The sequence below is a fragment of the Cygnus atratus genome, chromosome 8, assembly GCF_013377495.2.
Source record: "Cygnus atratus isolate AKBS03 ecotype Queensland, Australia chromosome 8, CAtr_DNAZoo_HiC_assembly, whole genome shotgun sequence".
Lineage (NCBI taxonomy): Eukaryota > Metazoa > Chordata > Aves > Anseriformes > Anatidae > Cygnus > Cygnus atratus.
The window spans coordinates 20,759,109-20,780,866 of NC_066369.1; the positions used below are offsets into that span (position 1 = coordinate 20,759,109).

Here is a 21,758-nt window from a genome sequence, read left to right on the forward strand (position 1 = left end):
CCTTCCTGTGTCTTGCCTAAGTATAAAGATAGGAGCAGGAGCTTAAATATAAGAACAGAGAGTCTCTTCAGTGACTAGACATATTTTGACAAAAGTCATTGGCTAGAAAAGGGCAGAGACTATTAATATTGGTCAACCTGCATGTTTGGCTAAAAACACATTACGGATTTCCATCACCTATTTTTAGGATCTTGGGATGGTTAAGTATATGTAGCTTGACAAAAGTTAATCACCTGAGATTCTTCAGGTAAGAAATTGTGTGGATCACAGAAATGCAGAGGAACCATTCGTTACAGTCTAGTTTTATACAGTTTATGAAGCAACAGATTAAAGCTCAAGTGTGTCTGGCGACTCTGGAAATGCTAACAGACCTGTTTATGATCGCATCCAACAGAAATCACTGTGCCTTCAGAGACTCCAGGATTAAGTCTGTACGACTAGCTTGGATCAAAATTGTTGACACTTGTTTGAAAAGAAATTAACAGTTTACCGAAAAGTATTTTTGCATTCCCAAGCAATAAGAGGCTTTGCTTCTTTATTCTACAGGAGTTTATCTTCGTAAAGGACAAGTTAAGAAACTTTACTGAAGTAAAATATTTTTCTTTTCAATGCAAGTCATTAGCTTTCTTTTCCCCGGATAATCATGAATCTGATTGTCTAACATTGATTGAACTTTTCATTGCATAAGAGATCACTTTTTTTTTTTCCCTTTATTTATTTGTTTTCTTTATCTTCATACTGTATTGTTCATTGTTCTTTTTAAGCCGCCTTTCACAGTAGGCCACCTGCTGGATTAGGTTCCGCAAGCATCATGGAGTGAAGGTTACTGCATTCAGCTGCCGAAGGATCTTGGTGTACTTGTCCGTAATTGTGAAGTACCTGTGTATTTTCACTGTAGACATATCTCCTTCCTCTTTTCATCTTTGAATGCTCACTAAATCGCGTACCCGTTGAAAGACATGACTTTCAGACTTCACAATAATGAACAGCAAAAGATGCACATTAGCATTCTTAGACAGTCATGCAAAGTCACGCTAGGTAAGCTGCCAGCTGTCCAGCTAACTAATGCTCAGGACATTGGAAGTGAGTGAAATTGTTTGCGTTATTAGGTATATCAGGTTCTTAGAGGAGGACATCTGCACACACCTGAGGAAAGTGAACAAAGTGCACTCCGAATGTTCTGTTAAATAGTCAAAGAGCAGTGTACATCAGGGGTCTGTCCTGGAACCTGTACTGTTTAATATCTTTATCAACAACATAACATAGTGGGATCTAGTGCACCCTCAGCAAGTTTGCAGATGACACTAAGCTGAGCGGTGCAGTTGATACAACAGAATGAAGGGAAGCCATCCAAGGGACCTGAAGAGAAGGATGTGGGGGTTCTGGTGGGTGAAAAGCTTGACATGAGCCAGCAGTGTGCTCTTGCAGCCCAGAAGGCCAACTACATCCTGGGCTGCATCAAAAGAGAAGTGGGCAGCAGGTGGATGGAGGTGATTGTCCCCTTCTACTCTGCCCTTGTGAGGCCTCATGTGGAGTCCTGCATCCAGGTTTGGGGCACCCACCCCTAGAAGGGTGTGGATCTGTTAGAAACGGTCCAGAGGAGGGCTACGAAGATGATCAGAGGGCTGGAGCACCTCTCCTATGAAGAAAGGCTGAGGGAGATGGGGCTGTTCAGCCTGAAGAAGAGAAGACTCAGGGTGACCTGATTGCAGCTTTTCAGTACTTAGAGGGGGCTTATAAAAAAGATGGATGCCATTTTGCTCAGGCAGACAGGACAAGGGGGAATGGTTTTAAATTCAAAGAGGGTAGATTTAGATTAGAGGTCGGGGGAAGCTCTTCACTCAGAGGGGTGGTGATGCAATGGAACAGGTTGCCTAGAGGTTGTGGATGCCCCGTCCCTGGAGATGTTCAAGACCAGGTTGGATGAGGCCCTGGGCAGCCTGATCTAGTGGGTGGCATCCGTTCCTGTGTCAGGGGGGTTGGAGCTAGATGATCTTTAGGGTCCTTCCAACCCAAGCCAATCTATAATTTCTAAGTAATAGAAGAAATTGATACCATAAAGGAGATGTGAGAAAATTCCTTGGGATGATTTTTACTTCTGTTTGCTTTTATTGTTTGTGACTATGTATGGTGGACATGCCTGTGTAATCTTGTGTTCCATTAAAAAGAGAAGAAAATAATCTATTTGCTCATTTTTTGAGGAAGAGCAGAACTAACAATGTTCTCTTCTGGCATTTTCCATGTAGACTAGTGCTCCTGTTGGTTAAACTTACCCTATTCTTAAGTACATGTGAAGTTAGGACTTAGCAGATAGATCGAGTACCTGGCATTGATCCAAGGTCTAATTCTTAATTTTCTGTAGTATGGATATGGTAGATAAATTTTTCAATGGCTAATTTTAAAAAACTATTCACTCAAACTCGACATAGCCTATTTCAGGCTCTTTTTAATAGGAAACCTAATAACTTCTTCTGATGTGGTGCATAAAGCTCTGGTATTTTGTTTTCTTTTTATTGCCATATGCAAGCACGTTCATGTATTTACAGTCAATAAAGCTATTGGTGCTATTCATGGACTTAAATTAATCATTTCGACCTTTCAACCTGGGATGTGTAACGTAGGCCACTGCAGTGTTATTTGCGTCCTTTGGTCACATACTGACTATCCAATCAGTTGCTGTATTTCTGCTTTTGAGCCACTTTTAGAAGTGGGACAATCTGTTCCAGTATCTTCATTCATAATATTCAGAAGTTTTCTATTGAACAAGCCAGGCTGCAGTTCAGGAGCAGCTTGTCTTGTACATCTGCATCAAATAAAGAAGGTACCCTCACACCCACTTCCTCCTTAATATATTTCTGTCTCTGATAGCCTGTTCTTCTTACCCTGACTAAACACTCTTTGATTTTGTCATTTCTGAGAGGGGTGGTTATATAAGGGCTTATCTTCACAGATCAACACTTTCAAAGAGGTGCAGTACTGCCTATACATGGGTCATATGCGTGAAAGAACACGATCTGTTCAAACCAGCAAATCTGAAGACTGTATAGGAAGAAAGAAATGTTAGCCTTATCCCTAGTGCCTCATGCAATTAGCGGATGTTTACATTGCCCAGGGAGCCAGGTTATATGGCTGTGTGGTATAGTTTGTCCTGGTTATCAAGTCTTTTCTCTCCCCTGAAGTGTCCTAACAACCCATTTCTGCCATGAGCAAACCAGTTAGTGATCACATGCTGCTCTTTTTTTTTCCTTGTATTTTTGCAATACTTGCATGAGATAAAATATATCTAAGTCCTAAAGCCACTGCAGCTATTCCGTGTAGCAGACCATAGGTTGGATTAGCATTTGTGGCAAAATATGCCACTTCTTGATAATAAGGATTTATATTTCTTCAGGACACGTTGACTTAAGAATTTTCCCACAAGAAAGAGCATGTAAATATAAATAACAAATAAGATTTTTCACTAAATATCTTGACACATTTTACTGGATTTAGATTCACTTTCCACAGTTTCTGTTTCATGCTTACTTTCCTCCATCTAAAAGCAGTCACAGTGGCAGCATAAAAATAACTTTCAAATTGAATTTTTCAGGATCTTCCTCTTCTGCTGTCTCCTACTGCTTCCCACTTCTCTTCTGATTTTATGTTTCTTTCTAGTCTTCTCCCTGAAAATCAAGATCTCCTTATGCTTTGCATTATCAGCTGTCAGGCGTGATGCACTATATGCTGATATGCCACTGCGTTAGCTTGCTTTGCCACTGTTGGCAGCACTCTGCTGTCATGCTCAATTGAGACAGAAAGGACCATTTCTTACTGGAAAATTAATTCATAAAAAATTAGTTTTGTTTTCGTAACGGAATTGTTTTGAAAGACATTAAGCATACAAAGAAATCTGTATTGCAACAAATTAGGCTTTAATTTTACAAAGGTTTAAGTGTCAAATATAAATGAACTGAACAGGCCGACTAATTTTGTGAAATTACAGCCTCAAATTGCCTCATATGTGATTTGAGCACAAATTCCATCAACAGAGATGATTTTTTTTTTTCCTGGCATAACTGTTTTTGAGTAAAAGTGAATGCAGTCCCAGGCACCTGGAAATTGTCTCTGGAAGGAGGACAGTAACCAACTGAATTGTATCTTGCTGAAAGGGAGAAGCAAGGTCAGGATGATGGTAATGGACACGATCTTTCTCCTGACCTGTTCTTCTTCCTCCGCCCTGCAAATGAGAGGAGGAAGTAGAACATCCTCTTCTGTGGTGACCTTTTACTCCTTGCTAGTCAGAGCCTTTCTATCCCTTATGCTTTTTAGAAGAGGATTGTCTTTTACAGGTAATTCATCCAGCCTCGGAGGCCCAGTGTTAGTGGGCTAGTAATCTTAGGTTCATGTAAAATGCAGTAGCAGTTTAGCAGTAAGTTTTCACATAATTCTTTCATACTCGGTACTGACTGCCCGAATCGTGCCTTTTTTTATTTTTTTATTTTTATTTTTTAATTTGATCCACTTGCAAAGCTGGCCAGGCTAACTAACGTAATTCTCTAATGATGGAATATGAGGCTGCTCTGTACTTTTAAATTAGACAGACATGGGGACTGTCTTGCCATCGTGACGTTTAATTGTTAGCATAGTCCCTGATGTGAGCTTTGCTCCCCTCAGCTGGCGCTTTCCCAGACGCTGTTTTGCGCATGGCTCAGGCCATAACACTCTGGTGTCCAGAGAAACCAGCTCTGGGTGCAGCTCCCACTTGGGGGTGGGAATTCAGAGATGTAGATGTCAGCTATGTCATGTTTTTTGATCTTACTGGCAGTGAGCTGTCTCTGTTCTATCTTATTTAAAAGATTATTTAAAATATAGTCAGTGTGCCTGCTTCCAGGGAATTTTAGGCTCCAGTAGCTGCATTTGGCCTTTCCTTAGGACAGACAAGTCTTGAGTTTACTCCGGTTCTTGGAGCTTTCAGGATGGATGGTGTTTCATGGAGGCCTTTCTTATATAGTGTTTTATCCTCAGTGCTGCTTCTAGGATAGCAATTTTTTGTTGCATCATCCACTTTTCAACTCTGTTAGAGGGAATGGCTGTATACAGGTTTTGTTGATAAAATAAAAGAAGCAAAAAGAGAAACAATTTAGAGGAGGTTGCCTTATACCAGCTATATAAGTATTTAGACCAGTAAGCTGGTGCTTGTGAGGGGAAATCAAAAAGGGATATTTGGAGCCTTTGTATGTATATAATTTTCTTCAAAGGAGTTTCTAATAATTGCTTATATCTGTTAAAACTGATAATGAAAGTGGTATTGCTGACTGACATAGTTACACTTGTAGTACTTACCTAGACTAGAACATTTCATTCCATGCTGTAGATGTTTTACAGCACTTGGAAACATTTTCCAAACGGGCTGTATAAGAGTACTTTAAAACTTAGGCCTGGAAGGAAATTCTGGGTTATAAAGTTCAATTTCTGTCTGTCACAGGTACCATCGCTTTATGGAAAATTAGATAAATCAAGCAAAAGGTATATTTTTTCTCACAGAACTTTTATTTTTACTTGCTTAAAATGCGACAAAGAAACTTGAAGGGATTTTTTTTTTTAGCTAAAAGGAACATTACTACTATTAGATACTCTTAATTTTCAGGAGTGTAAATAGCTATAAACAGTGAACATAATTGCAGCTCATTACTTTGACTCTTGGTCAAAAGCACAAGTAGAAGTGACTGAGATTACTCCTAGAAAAATGCGTTGAAATATTCTTATAGTTGATCAAAAAGAAGAGATCTGGGAACAAAATGTTCAGGACAACCTTTATGAAACTATATATATGCATATGAATTTAGGCCAAAAAAATCATTTGTGGTCAGTGAGAACTCGATGTTTTTGGTTGTCTCGATAATCTGCATATTCTTTTCACAGTTAATTTTTGTTAGACTGATCTGAGCATATGGTACTAGGAGGAGGTGGTCTGTTCTTTCACTTGACAAAACGCCTTGCTGTACCTTTAGATGATAGTACTGCAACATCATTATAATGAACGCTACACTACTATTGTCAAATTTGCAAAGACCTTTTACTGTGAGTTATTCTTGCTCTTTATTCAGTAACCTCAAATACCCGAAGTTTATTGATACACTGCTTTATCATACCTGCTAGCTCAAATTAATGACTTGCTGTAGATAAAGGACATACTTTGGCAATGTTTCATATAGCTTTTTTGTCAACACTTTTGAGCTTCCATGCTTTAATTTATGCAGTTTAATATTGAAGATTGAGATGCATGCTCATCCAGTGGAGGAGGCTCATCTGCAGCAGAGAAGAATGAAAACTCTTTTGTTGTCTTGACAGCTAGTACATCACTGGGTATAGAAGAAGCTCATGCCATTTAAGCAAAAACTTTGAGAGAACAGTTCTGAGCTCCTCTTGTAAAACACCTGTGTGTGTGTGTAATTATAGTGTGTATATGGATGTATACACATGTATGCATATATAATGTCTATCTAAATCTTATAATTTGTATATAATATAAAATGTAGTGTAGTTCAATTGACTTGATACTTTTTTTTTGAAAAGCAATTTAGAAAAAAAAAACAAAACTTGATCTTGAAAGATTCCTGTCAGCCTAATTTCAATGTAAATCTAAATCTACTTTAAAATACATGTTTATACTATTCTTTCCTACCCATTTTTTTAGTAAAGCTTCCTAAGGCTCAAAATTATCTTGGTAATTTTTCTCCTTTTAATCCTTTGACACGTTAAGAAAGGTCTTTGTCTGCAGTTGACAAGGAGGTTGTTTGACTATGCAAAGGGTGCTGACACTGTCTAGACAGAAAACATTGCCAAATATACAAAGTCCTTGATAGAACAGACAAGCTTTTTTATTTCCTGCTAACGTTCAGTTATAGTAATTTTAGCTGTTACTTGCAGCTTCGAATCTTTCATTTTGGGATTTGAGATACAATTTTTTTTTCCAGATTTGCATTGTTACTGTAAAGACTGCAGAAATAAGTGTTCAAGATATTAATGAATATTATGTTCTGTGTGCAGTGGTTTACTGTGTCGAACTATGGCTAAGAAATGGGTTTATGTAGCTGGTATCCATATATCAGAGTATTGTGTCAGCTAACAGGCTCCCGGTAGAACAGAAGTCATCTCAAATTCACATTGAATGTACATAGCTAAATAGACAGTGGTATGTTTGCCAGTCAGGTCTCCACAAACAATAGAAAATAGAAAAGAAATGAGTGGAAAGGTACCTTCTGTGCACCACAGATGAATTGCTGAGTCCACTTAAAGCTCCCATGATTCTACTGGACTAAAAAAAAGCAGTATATTTCATGACACGTACCTTCCAGATTACATCTGCAGTTGTTATGTATTTTTTGGAAGGGGAAAAAAAAGAAAGGGTGCTTTTTAAAAAGAATCAATGCAACCACCAGTCACCTGAAACAGTAATGGCGAACTTGAGACTGTTTTAAAACAGTTCCAAAAAGATCTGACTACTTCATGGAAAAAAAATAACCAAACAAACACAAAAAGCAAACCAACCCCCCCAAAAAAAACCCAACCCATGGATGCAAATTCTCTTGCAGAATGCAATAAAGAATTGGAAAATCTTTTCAAAATTGGTGACAATTTTTCCAGGTATTTCAACAGAACACAGTGAAATACTTAGTTTGTTGAGTTGTGACCTCTTTGGAGCACAAATCATTATTACTGAAGTTTGGAAAGTAGCATGTTGTGAGTGTAAATTTATCATTGCCATTAATAGTCCTTTCTAAAAAACCCTGTAAATAAATCAGCTGTTTCAGTCAACCAATTTCAATAGTTTAGAGCTTGCTACTTAAGTTTTCTTCATTCAGGCTCTTATTTTAACTTAAAAGCATTCCAGACCACAGCAGAAATACAGAAATGGAAAATGGAAGAGATATATGTTTACAGTTCTATCTTTTACCTGTTGAATTAAGTACAGAGAGAGTCTGTAGTTTCTGGCTCCTACCTGGCAGCCAACGTGCAGGCAAAAGTAACCCTGCAAGCACACTTACTGGTTTTGACTTGAATACATATAAGTTAGTAACTTGAACCTGGAAAATAATGTCATGGCTACAGTTTTTGTCTGAAAGTAATTATGATTTAACTTTGTAGAAAGGTCTTGTTTTCATAGGGATCTCTTTTCCTTCATTTCTTCTCCTAATACGGAAATTCCTGTATTCAGAACTCTTTAAAAGGACTGATAGAAACTTTGAATGATACTTTGAAAATGTAGCACATGCTGTGTGGTTTCAGTAGAAGAAAGCAGCATGGTTGAAATGTTTAAAACATTTTCATATTAATTTACTGTCATTTAAATATTCTTTTAAGTGAGAGCTTATGGATTCGGCGTTCTCAGTTGTAGCTACAGTTTGTTTGAAGTTTAAAGGGATGTATGATGCATTTTGTTTGTGAAGTATTCTGCTCCTGCAGTTGATGTTCTTTGGCTTGCTTTGAAACCAGTAGTACATGTTACTGTGCTTGCAAATGCACAGACGTTTGTGTTTAACTTATCAGCTGAACACTGATGTGCACTTGCGGCAAAAGGGGAACAGAGTAAATAATCCCTCTTGCCTTTTGAGATGGTCATATTTGAGTTATGTTGTCAGGATTGAGTGAAGAAGCTTGTACTATTAACAGTGCTGAATGTGCTTTGTAAACTCTTAAGACTTCTTTTCTGTGGGGATTTCAATCCAGCTTTCACCAACACATTGTCTAAAACTAAATCTAAAGGCTTTCGTAGGCTTCTGCTGCTTAAATTGGTGGTTTACGTGCTTTGGCTGGGAGAAACTCCACAATGGTACTAGCATTTGTTTATAGTAAACTGAGTATTTCACTCAACTTTGTAAGAAGTATGTTCAGCTAAGCTCTTAAAATAAACTTTTGCTTCATTTTAAGTAAAACTATCTCCTGGATACCAAACTTTTAAAAGTGATATACGTGCAACTTTTAAATTGCAGTAATTTAACTTAGTAAACATTGTGCTAACTTTAATAAATGTTAACTTCATTTCTTCCCAGGCTTCCAAAGGATGAATTGGCAACAGAACCGCTAAAATATGCTGATCAACTTCCTGTTGCTCAGATAATACACCAGGTATGCCTTTCTATTTTGAGGATTTTCTTTGAGAACAAACAACATCTGTAATATTTAAACTGCTTTTCTAGGTCATGCAGAATCAATGTGCTCATGCTGGAGGTATGCAAAAACAACATATTCTTGTTCAGATGACAGCTATTACCTTATAAAAGGCTTGTTCAGAACATGGCAATGAAACAGTAACTTGCTGTATGACACAGTTGTAGCTTCAGAGGTTGCTGTTAAAATTGTTGTGTATTACTGATGTTAAAGTAGAAAAAAATCCATCAATTTAATCTAATTTGCATCCTTATCCAAATCATATTTCCACTCCTAAAAAAAAAGCAGCCAAACTATTGAAATTATTGTTGTGGAATTGTCATGAAGAGTTGGGTGGGAAAACAATCTCCCCACCTAATACGGTTCTGAATGATGTGTTAGCAGCATTTCTGTTTCCAGCTACAGCAGTATCATTATACTTTCTGCTTTCCACAGACTTTTCTGTTTGCTTTTTGGTTTTGTGCAATTGTAAACAGATTGAGACTTTGCCTAGATTGTGCCTACCTACTGCGCTTCTATTTAGAATTAATACTTTTCCATTGATTCAGATGCTCAAATGAGGGATGATGTGGACATCTGAGCTGGGATTGAATAGCAGGCTGCAGCTTTTATTACAGTATGTCTAATTATAGTAAGCCTATGACAAGGAAGAGGAAGAGATCTTTTCTATGAACAAGGTTCTATAGTCCCTTTGGGCTCTTTTCTCAAAGTTCAGGGTCTCTGTCCATCCTGCTGATAGATTAGATGCCGGGACTGTATTTATAAGTCTTTTTTGTGAAGCCTGATTTTTGGCCCTTAGGCGCAGTGGGCTATGTATTCGTTGCGGAAGGACTGGTCTGGTGACCAAGTAATATCCACAGAACTTGTGATGTACTGTTAAACCTGAGTATTGAGACTTAGCATCTCTTGGTGGTGTTTTAAAGAAAGCAAAAAGACTTTGTTGCGGTCATTTGGAATTTTCTCTGAAAATTTCATTTTTGAACTTTGTTGATGTCAGTCCTGCTTCGGAGACGGATAGCCATAATGTTCCTAAGTCAGGACTGAATAGGTCATATTACTGTTTTCCATGTGGTACCTTGACTGTATGAAATCTTTCAAGTAAACAGGTATACTCTGAACAATTGACCTGAAAGTTGGGGAACATGATGACAGTTCACCATGGGAGACAGAATGGTATAGTCCATTACCTGTCTTGAGACAACGAAAACTTTCAACCCTGAAAACTGGAAGCTGATGTTGATCAGGGTAGTAATAAGCCAGAGAGACAATGTTAAATAAAGCTGTGGTTTCAGACTGAGCTGGCTTTGAACACATAAGGATCAACAAGAAGAAATGAAAGTCCACCAAAGTTGCTTTCAAAATCCTATTAGTATTAATTATTGTAGATCTTTCTAAATACCTTTGTCAATCAGTGTTTATAAGCAGTTAAGTTGCTTGCTGCAGGCAGTGCTCATTTTACCTTAAAGGAAACATGAGCTTTATTTTAAAACTTTAAAGTGTACAGGTCTTTTCTGCAAGATGTAAGCACAGGGGATTTAAAAACTTTCGGCTGAAATCTGCACCTCCAGGAAGAATATCTGATGTGTTCAGAACATGGAAGATTGGAAATCAGGACCAGTTTGTATGTCAGGAACTCCCTGGTGTTGTCAGAGCTTCAAATGACCCAACAGCCTGCAAATGTCACATTTAAAATTCTGTCTTCATGCCTGACTCTCAGCATAAATGAATTAAACAGCAGAGCAGGCAGCCAGTCAATATGCTCTTAACAGTGAGAGTGAGCAATGAAACAGTTTGGGGGTTGTTTGGAATCAGTAAATAGAAACTGCACAGAATGTCGCACCTAGAGAAAAATCTCAAATAGGAAACAGAATTAACCTTTAAGATGGTCGACCAGACGAAATGTCATAGTAATATTTTTACAACATTAGGTGGGTAATAACCAGGAAAGGTTCATTTAGCTACTGTGTATTATACTGCAATAGAATATTGTACTGTGGAAAGGCAAAAATGTGTTTTTTATGTACTCTTATCCGTTTGCTATAGCAGATTTACCAGTATAGGCTGTTGTCCACACAAAGCAACAAGTCAGACGTGGCATAACTGCAAATGTCTCTGATGTAGAGAAACAGAAGAAAATGACCATTGTTTAGCTATCATGTCCTGGTTTTGTTTGACATTGATGCTCTTTTTGAGGCTTTAGGTGCTGTAGTCAGCTAAGCATACTGTCCAGCAGTGAGAGTCCTGGTGAATAAGCATTTCTAAGTTTACAGTGTATTGCTTCTGAGGAACCTTTAACAATTGGGACAGAGTGCAAGGACCATGTTAAGTGTATATGAACAAATATATATATTTTTTTTTACTTTGAAAGTATAAGAGAAGATAAAAGAACGTGAGTAAAATCAGTGAATGCTGTATGTGGAGGTAATCTTTGTCCAAACAGTTAATCACTGTCTTAATTATGGGCCTTTGTTTTCATGTAAACCTGTCTATATTTTAGCTCTAGGTAGGAATAAAGACACAGTAAAGATTGCAAATTGTTCTGGTGCATAAGACAGAATTTCTATTGTGGCATAAATATACATTAAAGCTTCTAAATGGTAGACAGGTAGCCTCAATCAATATAACGACAAGGTACGTTTTAGTTAGTAGCCAACATGGCCACTAACTTTGTCCAAATTTTACTGTAGATTTATATTGCCGAACATTACTAAAACCGTGCACATTTTCCTTGGGCATTTGTATGTAATTTCTAACATTCTCTTCAGTAGTTAATCTCTGTTATTTTAAAAAAAATATGCTAACCAATAGAAATTAACTTTTGATTTCTAATCTGATAATTCCACAAAAAAATGTCATACTTGGTACATCTTAATCTACTTAACAAAAGGAAAAAAAAAACTAACTGATTTTGGGTCTGATCTTAAACTTTATGGTACTAGTAATTATTTATTATTGTAGCAGTATAAAAAAAACCTGAAGAATAAAAACCCTGTGAAATTCAAAGTTTCAGTTCTCATAAATATGTTAAATGCAATGCATTAGACCATGGTTAATTAAAAAGACAGAATGTGAAGAATGAAATTAAACAGCAGAATGAAAACAGTTGCATTTAAACTACATACCAAAACCAGACATTATAAATAAAACAGCTTTCTACATTCTGAAAAACAAAAAGGAGAAATGTGTTTAAATGAAGTAAAAAAACAAACAAAAAAAAAACACTAAGGAATCTAGTTATTAATATAAATTTCTAAAATGGGAAAACTTAAGCTATCAGATGAATACCTACGTAGGACATTTAAATGATGTTCTTTGGATACATCAGTGCATGCAGTGCTACTACTTAGAATGATTTTATGAATAGTAAGGCCAGAAAAAGGAGAGAGTACTTTAATTTTGCATTTGTCTTTAGTTCAAACAGGTCTAGTGAAAGAACAGGCAAAACTGCATTTGAGAAGATTGTTTTCATATATCATTAAGGATATTCATTGCTGGGCCTCCGATGCAGCACGGTATTTTAATAAAAGTACCTAACTTCAGTGATAGCACTCATGCTCTGAATGTCGCTCTGTGGTAATATATTTTGCCTAACTGGGATTTAGGATATTGAAGAGACTTAAATTGTTACAGGTGTCTTACTGATGAAAGCATGTTTTATTGATGAAAGACATATTTCAGTGGATAAATGCCAGATCTCCTGATGTTGTTATAATTGAAAACAAGATGAAATGGCAAATTCAGACCAGAATCAACTTGTATACTTATTTATTATAGCCCACTGTAAAATATTAAGCAGATAAATTAACATGCTGTTAAAACAGGACAGTATTTCAAGAAAGCTAACTTCTGACCCTTGGCAGGGATTGCATAATTTATTTAATCTTTCACATGGTTTACAGTTGCACATGTACTTAAAATAAAGGGTTCCTGGGTGTTTTCTCATGTAGGGGAATGCATGGGGAAATGTTAAAAATTTTTCTAATTAAATTAAATTGAATTTCCTTTTGCAGGTTTGTTTGTTTTGTACCATTTTAAACCAGTGCACAACTGTAGCTTTTCTCTGTAGAAGGTTAGATGGAAAATGCCTTTTGTAATCTCAGGAGATTACAGGGAGAGCATGCTGACCCTGGTGTGTAAATGTGCTTTTCTATTGCAGATTCCAGCTGAGCAAAGCGTGTGAGCACCATTTGGGACTACACCATTAGCTTTGCTCAGTTTAGATTCAAGGGACATTAGGGACTTACCCTATCCAGTCCAGCCTGAGGGTATTCACTGGGGTCCACAGTAAGGGAAATGGAATAAGAAATGGAACAAATAAGATGGGAGAGGAATCTTCAGAGCTGTAGAGAAACAGGCTGATGGTCATCAAAGATAACTTGAGTTGCAGTTCTTTGAGTCTTCCAAGAACGTCTTAGTTTCCACAGTTTTCTCTGCTTCTGTAAATAGTTTGCCAAAAAGTCCTTCTGGCTTGAAATGTAGTTTTTATTCATTCTTGGAACCTTATTCTCACGTAGTGGAGGTGTGTTAGTTTATTGCATTCATCAATGTTACTACTGTTTCACACTGGTTTAATTGGGAAAGGTTTTCTTTAGCAGCATTTGGCAGAAATTGTTGAAACAGTATTAAGAGAATACAACATGTTGTATAGATTTTTTGGAAGTATTTTTGGTTGTCTGTAACACAACAATTTTAGCTCTTGAGCTTTAATGTTTGTGAATATATTTTAAGTGTTTTTTATGTGGCTTACTGTGTTTGTGAAATGCTGAATATGGAAATGAACACATCACATGCCGATAGGTAGCCTGTAGAGCATACCTTTAACGTTCAGGGATCGCACTGGTGCCTTGTCCCTGTCCTGTAGCTGTCCTTAGGCAGTTATGTTTGAAGGGGGGAATCTTGCACTCAGGCTGGGTCTGTCCTCATGGTGGAGTTGTGGTTCCTTAGTTGTGTTTTATAAAAGTTTTTGGGGATGTTCAAAACTGCAGTCAAGCATGCAAAGTGCTCACTAGCACAACAGTAGCACAGGTTTTTATTTTTAATGTAGACCATAATTTTATTTTATGGATAATAATTTATTAAAAAGTTTTAAATTACATTGATAAGTGATACTTGCTTTTTACTGTTTCTTTGTATGCTAAAAGGTTCAAAAGCAACTTGTGACACTTAGATGTGTCAGGCTGTACGTGTAAAGTTATAGATTTTAGCTATTTATATGTTCTCTGAAGATCTATTCCTGTAGATGTGTTTAAAAATAACTTTAAAAGATAGCTTACTTTTATAAAACTGTGGTCGTAGTATCCAGCTAGGACAGTCACAGGTCTCCTCAGAAAAGCTTCATTTTGTAAGACCTGAATTTTTTTCAGGATAGTTGAAAATCTAATTTTTCATATAAAAGATTAGAAAGCACTCTGACTTTAAAATTCAATTTTATTTTAACAACATATATTATATGGCTGACCAATGTAGAGAAACCTTGAATCCATTTCATTAGCTAGGCAAAAGCCTTATTTCATGTCTTGCACTAGGACACCTGCCTGGCTCAGGTTTTACTTTTGCAATGTTCAGCAACATACTTAGGACAGTGCTGTCCTTTTACCACTGCCACTTCTCATGGCTGCTTCAGAGTATACTGAGAACAGCAGCCTGTTCTGACAGTGTTTGTGTCTGTTGGTTCCAGACTAGAGGTGAAAAAAGCTGTTTCTCATGCGTGTCACTAAAATCTATGGATTTCTTATTCCTCACCAGATGACCTAAACTTCCTTCAGGGCTCAGATGTTCTGACTGGTCCATGTGCAGGGTGAAACCCAGGTGTGCAGTATATCTTTTGCTGAGCTAGCCCTTTCTCTAGGACACTTGGCATGGATTGAAGTTAGAAAGTAATGTGCTTTACTAAGACTTTTTGGGGTAATTCCTTTTCTCTTCTACATTAAACATATTTGTGAATTCTGTAAGCTGAAGGTGGTTTGCCTGCATTTTATAACTCTAACAGAAGTAGTCTCAAGTGGAATCAGAACTGGATGTTATCCAGTAAACAAGAACTTGCTTTTTTCCCCAAATGAAACACAGTATGAGGATTACATTTCTCTCACTCTTAGAAATTATTTACTTTTTGTTTGGCTTCCTTTAATACTACTGTATAGAAGAAAACTCTGCTTAGAAGGGGCAAAACAAACTTCCTGTCAAAAGCTTTTACTGCATGTTTCTGCCAACCACCAAAACAAATATGTCATAGGACAGCAAAGATATTCCTGCCAACACTGTGCACAGCTTGGGGTGGTTAGGTGCTTTGATGTTTACTCCCCGATATTTCTCCTAATGTTAAGGTTGATTAAAAGAGGTTGATTTGAGTAGCAGAGTTGTGCTGTGAACATGTGAGTCACGCAACGTATGTGATTTGCACTATTAAATCTAGAGAATGAGTGCATAATGAATTTAATAGTACTGTTTTCTATTAATAATTAATTAAGAACGGAATAGTCCTGTTTCTCTGACTTTCTCCAAGAAACTACCAAGTGCATTCTTCACTTGGTTGTAGCTGTTACAAGTCTTTTAATGGCAAATCATTAAACCAGCAACATTTTCAGGTAGTTCTTCATCTAGTGAATTACTGCAGCATCAGTGAAGATACTCAGTACCCTCACATGTGAGCCAGTAGGTAGTCAACACTAACAGGGTTGGCACTATTTTTTTGTTCTATCAGAAATTAAGTAGTACACTAGCCTAATGAGCTCTCATAAGCAAAATCATAATATTCCTTAAATAGAGCATATTTCTAAGTGTAGCATGAGGTATTTTTGTAAAAGATTTGAACTATCATTTTTTGATGTGCTACTGTTCTTCTCATTTGTTCTTCCTGATCGCAGAATACAATGATGTGGAGTTAGCATAAATTAGTGGTGATCTGTTTTTACAGATGAGGCGCAGCTGCCTTTATTTTGTTTCCTGAACATACATGTCATCTGAACGTGAGGGGAAGAAGCCCTCTGGAAGCAGAGACCCAGTAAAGAGGTCTCTTTTCTTCCCTTTTCCCATTAAAGGAGTGTTGTGGGTGATCACTCTCTGCCTATCCAGGATCATTATTTTACTGTTTCTCAACCATAGCAAGGTTCTGCTTCTTTATCTATTTATTATGTTGAACTATTACTTGGAACCTCTCCTCATAGTCTTCAAGACACAATAATGATAAGGTTTTTTTTGAATTATTTTTCTTTCAAATGCTGTTTTCCAAATCATAAAAATTTAGCAGTAATTATGGGGAACTTCATTTCCATAAGGATTGACTACCAAAATATTCATGCATGGGGAATTCTTCTTTTGTCTGCACACAACACTGCTTGTCAGAGCCAGAAAGGAAGCATTAGTTTTTTTGTTGCTGACCGAGCATTACAGGGGAATTGAATGTAGTATTAAATTTTTCCAATTATAGCTGAATACAATGGATTGAATGGCTAAATGCATTGAAAAGTAGCTTGCATGAGGCACCTGAACAGTCAGTTGTGGTGTACTTGCTTTAACTGTTTCCTAGTAAAAATATAGCAATGAACATTTTCTATAAGCCAGAGAGAGGTAACTTTGCCATGGCCTGTCGCAGCCGCCCTGAGGTGCTCTTTTATCCTATTGCATGGCTCTGTTAAGAAGAGTTAGCTGAGCAGTTAGTAGGGTGCTCTGTTTGAGCTGCAGATATATTAGCTCGTCTGTGTATTGGTAGGGCCCACTCTCTGCTGCCACGTCTTGGGGACATGTGGTTATCACTTCACAGTGGTGGCACCCAGCAAGGTGAGTGTACACCTAGACTGTGCTCTCCCGCAGACACTCTGCACACGGCTGTGGGAGAGCTTTGGCCTTGTGGTTCCGCTCTCTTGCTATTCACCTCTTCAGGGAGATGCAGGAGCTGAAATGGATTCAGTTGATGCAGTGCTTTCAGATGGGCTGGTTTAGGCTGCACAGATCCTGCAGTTTGGACAAAGAAGTATAGTAGCAAACTGCTGAACTGTTTCGCTTTCTGAGGTCATGTAATTTTTCCCTGTGTCCCTGATCTCTGGAAAGCTGTACATTTACAGATCGGTGTTGTATCTTCATTCTTCTTTGGCATGAGCTGGGAGGTTGAATTGATGGGCAGGTTGGAGTAATTTAGCTAGGGATGCCCCTTACGTGGCCACATTTTGCTCTCTCCGCCATTCATCTTACTGAGTCCTGTGCTCTCCCTTGCACTGCCACAACAACGTAAGCACAACAGTGAGCTCTAAACTACTGATTAAAAAAAGACAATTAAAAAGGGGGAGCATTTAAAAAAAAAAGGTCAGTTCAGCCTGGTTTGTTATGTGAATACAGAATTTCTGAAGCCAGCTACAATAGGCAGTATAAGCCAAAATGGTTAAAACATATGTTTTATCAAATGAAAATGTTTGTTTGAATTTCTCATGAGCAAGTGAAAGGGAGTGAAACCAAATTGTTACTGTGGAAGGTAAACATGGAAATAAGTTGAAACCTTTCATGGGAGTGCATGGTTTGCCCTTGAGAATACTGGTAACATGAGGCATTATATGTGAATGTCATGTCATCCATTTAATGTATGGGGCTTATGGGACATGACTTGCATACCCACCAGCATACAGAACTGTCAGAAGTACTATTAAAAATATATGAAAAGATACCCACACACTAAAGTAGCTATAATTGTTACAGATACCATGTTGGAGGTGCGGCTTCTTTAAGACAATCCCTGAAATAATTTGTTTTTAATAGACATTATCTAAGTTTTAAAATGAAGGAAGAGGTTCAGGAAGTGACTGTAACATGTCAGGCTTTAGAGAGTGCTATGCATCTTTGTAGTTTATTCATCAGAACTTTAAGTCACTGCATTTGGAGGGTCATTAGTAGCTGTGTGACTATGAACTGTAAGAACTGTTACATTTCTTATATTTGGAAAAATAACTAACATCATTTTTTCCAGCTGAATCAGCCATGTGCTTCAAAATCCTGTATGCACAACCTTTCAATATATAATATTGGCATACCTTATATACTTTTATCTTGGCTTTCAGTTGGTCATGCAGTGATAGCCTTTTGTTGCATTTTACAGCCTGGTCACAGCTGTGATTTTAAGACAGTGGTTATTGTTTGTAATGTGCTGTAGATATGCTTAGAGCTTTACACAAGAGACAGGTTCAAAAATGCTTACAGCTTAAAGTAAACTTCACATAGCATGTTGGTAAAAAGCAAAATAAGGTTAACAATGAGAGATTCTGATTTGTATACCAAGGCCATAAAGGACCATTATGTTAATCTCTTCTGACTTTCTGCACAAAGTCCATACATAGTTTGTTTATATTCTCCCTTTGTTGTGGCTATGCTGAGATCTGGAAGAATGACTAGAAAAAGTGAGTGAGTAGAGGTTGTTAGACGTTTAATCAAAATACTGTAATTATAAAGGGAGTATAAATTAAGAGGACAATTACTGCATGTTAGTACAGGTATGTGATTAGGGAAAGTATGCACGATATTGCAGCTGTTATGGAAGAAGCAATATGTATGTGTCCCAGGGGGCTCAATTACTAACATCATGTGAATTGTTGCACAGTGCTATAGATAAAATATCAATAGCTATCTTAAGCAGCTGATGTTAGAACTGCTGCTGTTGCTGAAAGTGGAGGGAGGTAATTTTTAAGTGAGTTCTGTGATTTGAGACTCTTTTCTCTCCTTTGTGGTTGTAATAAGCTTGGGTAATGTTAGAGCTTTTTTGCAAAAATTATCTCTCCGGTCGTTTTCAGTCTCAGCATTGTCCTCTATTAAGTCCTCAGCATAGTCCTCTATTAAGCATATAATTTACTTTTTTCATCATTCTTTGCTTCCATGAGAATTTTTGTGATACACCGGTCTGCGTTCATTTGCATTTGTCATTCATAAGCCTGGATTCTTAGATGTTCTGAGTCTTTTTGGATTTGTCTGCGCCGAGCCCCATTTATTTGCCATTCCTTCAAATATTGGAAAAGTGAATACTATTTAGGTCACTGTGGTGAGTTGTCTCCAGTGGGGATAACTGAATAGGTTTTCAGAGCATAATGGTATGCAAATAATATACTTCTGACTCACATGGGAATAGGCTGAATATATGCACAAGCTTTCTGTGACCTTAATAGGTTTGTAGGCTTCATAACACACCATGTGCTGCTGCAGCGTAGTATCTGATGTACAAATATATAAGCTGTGGTGGGGGGCAAAGAAATGTATGAATTAACTCTGTGAATTTAATATGTGATCCATATACCTTATTGCATCTGGAAGTGTACACCAGCAATATATCTGATTTACTTTTGTAACATAAGCAGTAAGTATGATAATATTAATCACTGCTAACAAAATGGAAGGTGCTTAATATCTTATGCTTAGAACATGCTAATTCATTGCACTGTTAAAGCTTGTTCATACTTGCTACAAGATGAAACTGAAAAACATACAGGAAAATGATAAATAAGTTGTTCCATTAGACTGGGTTTTACATTTATGATATTCACAAGAAGTAGTAGCTTTTAGAAATTTTGCTGCTTTTAGTTTATTTTTATTACAGGTTCTAGAGCGATTCAGGAAACAGATGCTGCATTTAAAAAAGCTTTGTTTTAGTGAAGCTTTCTGTGCAAGAGAATTCATTCTTCCTAAAACTTCATTTCACTTAAATTAACTTGTATTGCCACTGAGGATGGCTTATATTAAACACAAAGGGAGGCTTAGTGGTTTAGACTTCCATCAAATAAACTGCATAACTAAAAAGAGAAGATGCCAAGCCTCACACTCTTGTACTTGAAAGTATTGTGTTCCCTCTCATGGGAACTCGAGATTAGAGAAATTATAAAGGCTTTGCATAAAAACAGGGAGTTAGAATTAATTTTTGCTTAAGCAGGGAAGTGTCAAAAGCCTATTATGGTAATTTTTCAATTTTGTCTTAACTGTTCACACATTTTAAAATAGTTGTACAATTGAGTAGAGGCATAATTGATGTTCTGTGGTTTCTCTCTCTCTTTTTTTCTTTCCTTGGGCCATCATAAAGCGTAGCTTAGGTGCACTTAGAGGCCTGGGAGAAGTAGGTGTGCTAATTAAGTAGTTGATATTTTTCATATCATACTGAGAAAATCTGCCTAATGGACTGAAATAGTCTAAGAATGGTTCCCCTGTTCTTAATTACATCCAAGAACTAAATATCGATATTAGATAAAGATAGCTAAACCACAAAAAAACCTTAGTAAGAAAATGTAAAAGAATTTGGAGGTTGTAGAGACTATCTTCATTACTATCAGAGTAAATGGTAGCAGTAAAGGTCTACATGAAAAAATATTACTTCAGTAACTTTATTAATTGTCTTTTAATGTAAATACCAATTCTTTTAAAGAAGCTGAAAATGTCATGGAATGCAGAGCTACTGATGCATTTGTTTTATTAATCTTTTTTGAATTAAAAAATTATCAATTTTTTTCTATATCATAATACCTATAAAATGCTAGAGTTGTACTTTAAAAATTATGTTTGAACTAAACAAGCTTTAGGGCTTCCATAATGAAAGGAAAACTGATTTATCAAAACCTTCAAAAGGTAAATTAAATCACTTTTTCTTTTAGTAAACACGGTATTTAACGGAAGAAATATTATTCCAGAATTGCTTTCATTTTGGTGACCAGTTTTACTGTTCCAGAGGAGGTGTTTTTGGTGGAACAAGCTTTGGATTTGGAATAAGACTTACTGGCAAATGTGAAAGTAAGCAATATTCCTAAGTGATTGCTGATGAGGTAAGACTTCCATTTTTATATGCAGAGAAAAGGTATCTTTCCTACCCTGGAGCTATTTTTTCTGCAAAAGCCTCTCTGGGCTATGAAAGAGCTACCATTGGCATTCCCAGTTATGACCAACTGGTTTTGAATTTTTCTGGCCGTGTCTGCAGTAGAAACTGGTGAAAAAAGTGGGATCTGCTGTATTACAGGGATGAGGTATCTTCTTGAGAGCTTTTCCTAATGCTGCTGAATGGCTTTTGTCAGAACCCACATTCAGTTTCTCTTACTGTGGACATTAGGAGCGGTCTGAATCTTCCTTAGCTCTTCTTCCTTTCCCCCAGAACTGTGAATGGCAACTGCCCAACTAGAAGCCCAATGTGGTCCTGCAGTTTGTGTGATGAGGTAGCAGGTCAGCATCGCTTCTGGCTGCTGGCATTTTTCTTCTGGCATTTTACGGGTTTCTGGTGTTTTGTGTTTGTGTCGCTTGAATAATAATGCCAGAATAATGGAGCCAAGTGCATGCATATCTGTGTGCATGGAGTGGAGGGGAAGGAGCGGATGTTTTTAGATCCTTAGGCAAAAGGAAAAGTATTTGTTGGTATGTATTGCTTATTTCATTACTTAATACTGGTTGCACTGGGCATAGAAATAACGTTAGTGTGTGTTTGTGGAAGCGTGTGTAATTTTAGTGTAAGACTAAATTCTTTGATGTAACCTGTGTTACTTGTCACGAAATACAAGCAGGATCAGGACCTTTCTGTGTGAAACAGATTACTGAAGTACATTATAGTAGGTTGTCTAAGATGGAAGATTTAATTTCAGCTTTCTGCTGTCAGTTCAGTGTTCTGT

At 37.1% G+C, this 21,758-nt stretch overlaps 1 protein-coding gene across 2 annotated transcripts in view; it reads left to right on the forward strand.

The window, feature by feature from the left end:
- Window positions 1-21,758, forward strand: part of PIGK (phosphatidylinositol glycan anchor biosynthesis class K) — a 72,644-nt gene that overhangs the window by 39,948 nt on the left and 10,938 nt on the right. For both annotated transcript variants that reach the window (XM_035538216.2, XM_050712421.1), the window contains one exon: window positions 9,033-9,108. In XM_035538216.2, the coding sequence (XP_035394109.1) occupies window positions 9,033-9,108 (76 nt within the window). The remainder of the gene's footprint in view (window positions 1-9,032; window positions 9,109-21,758) is intronic.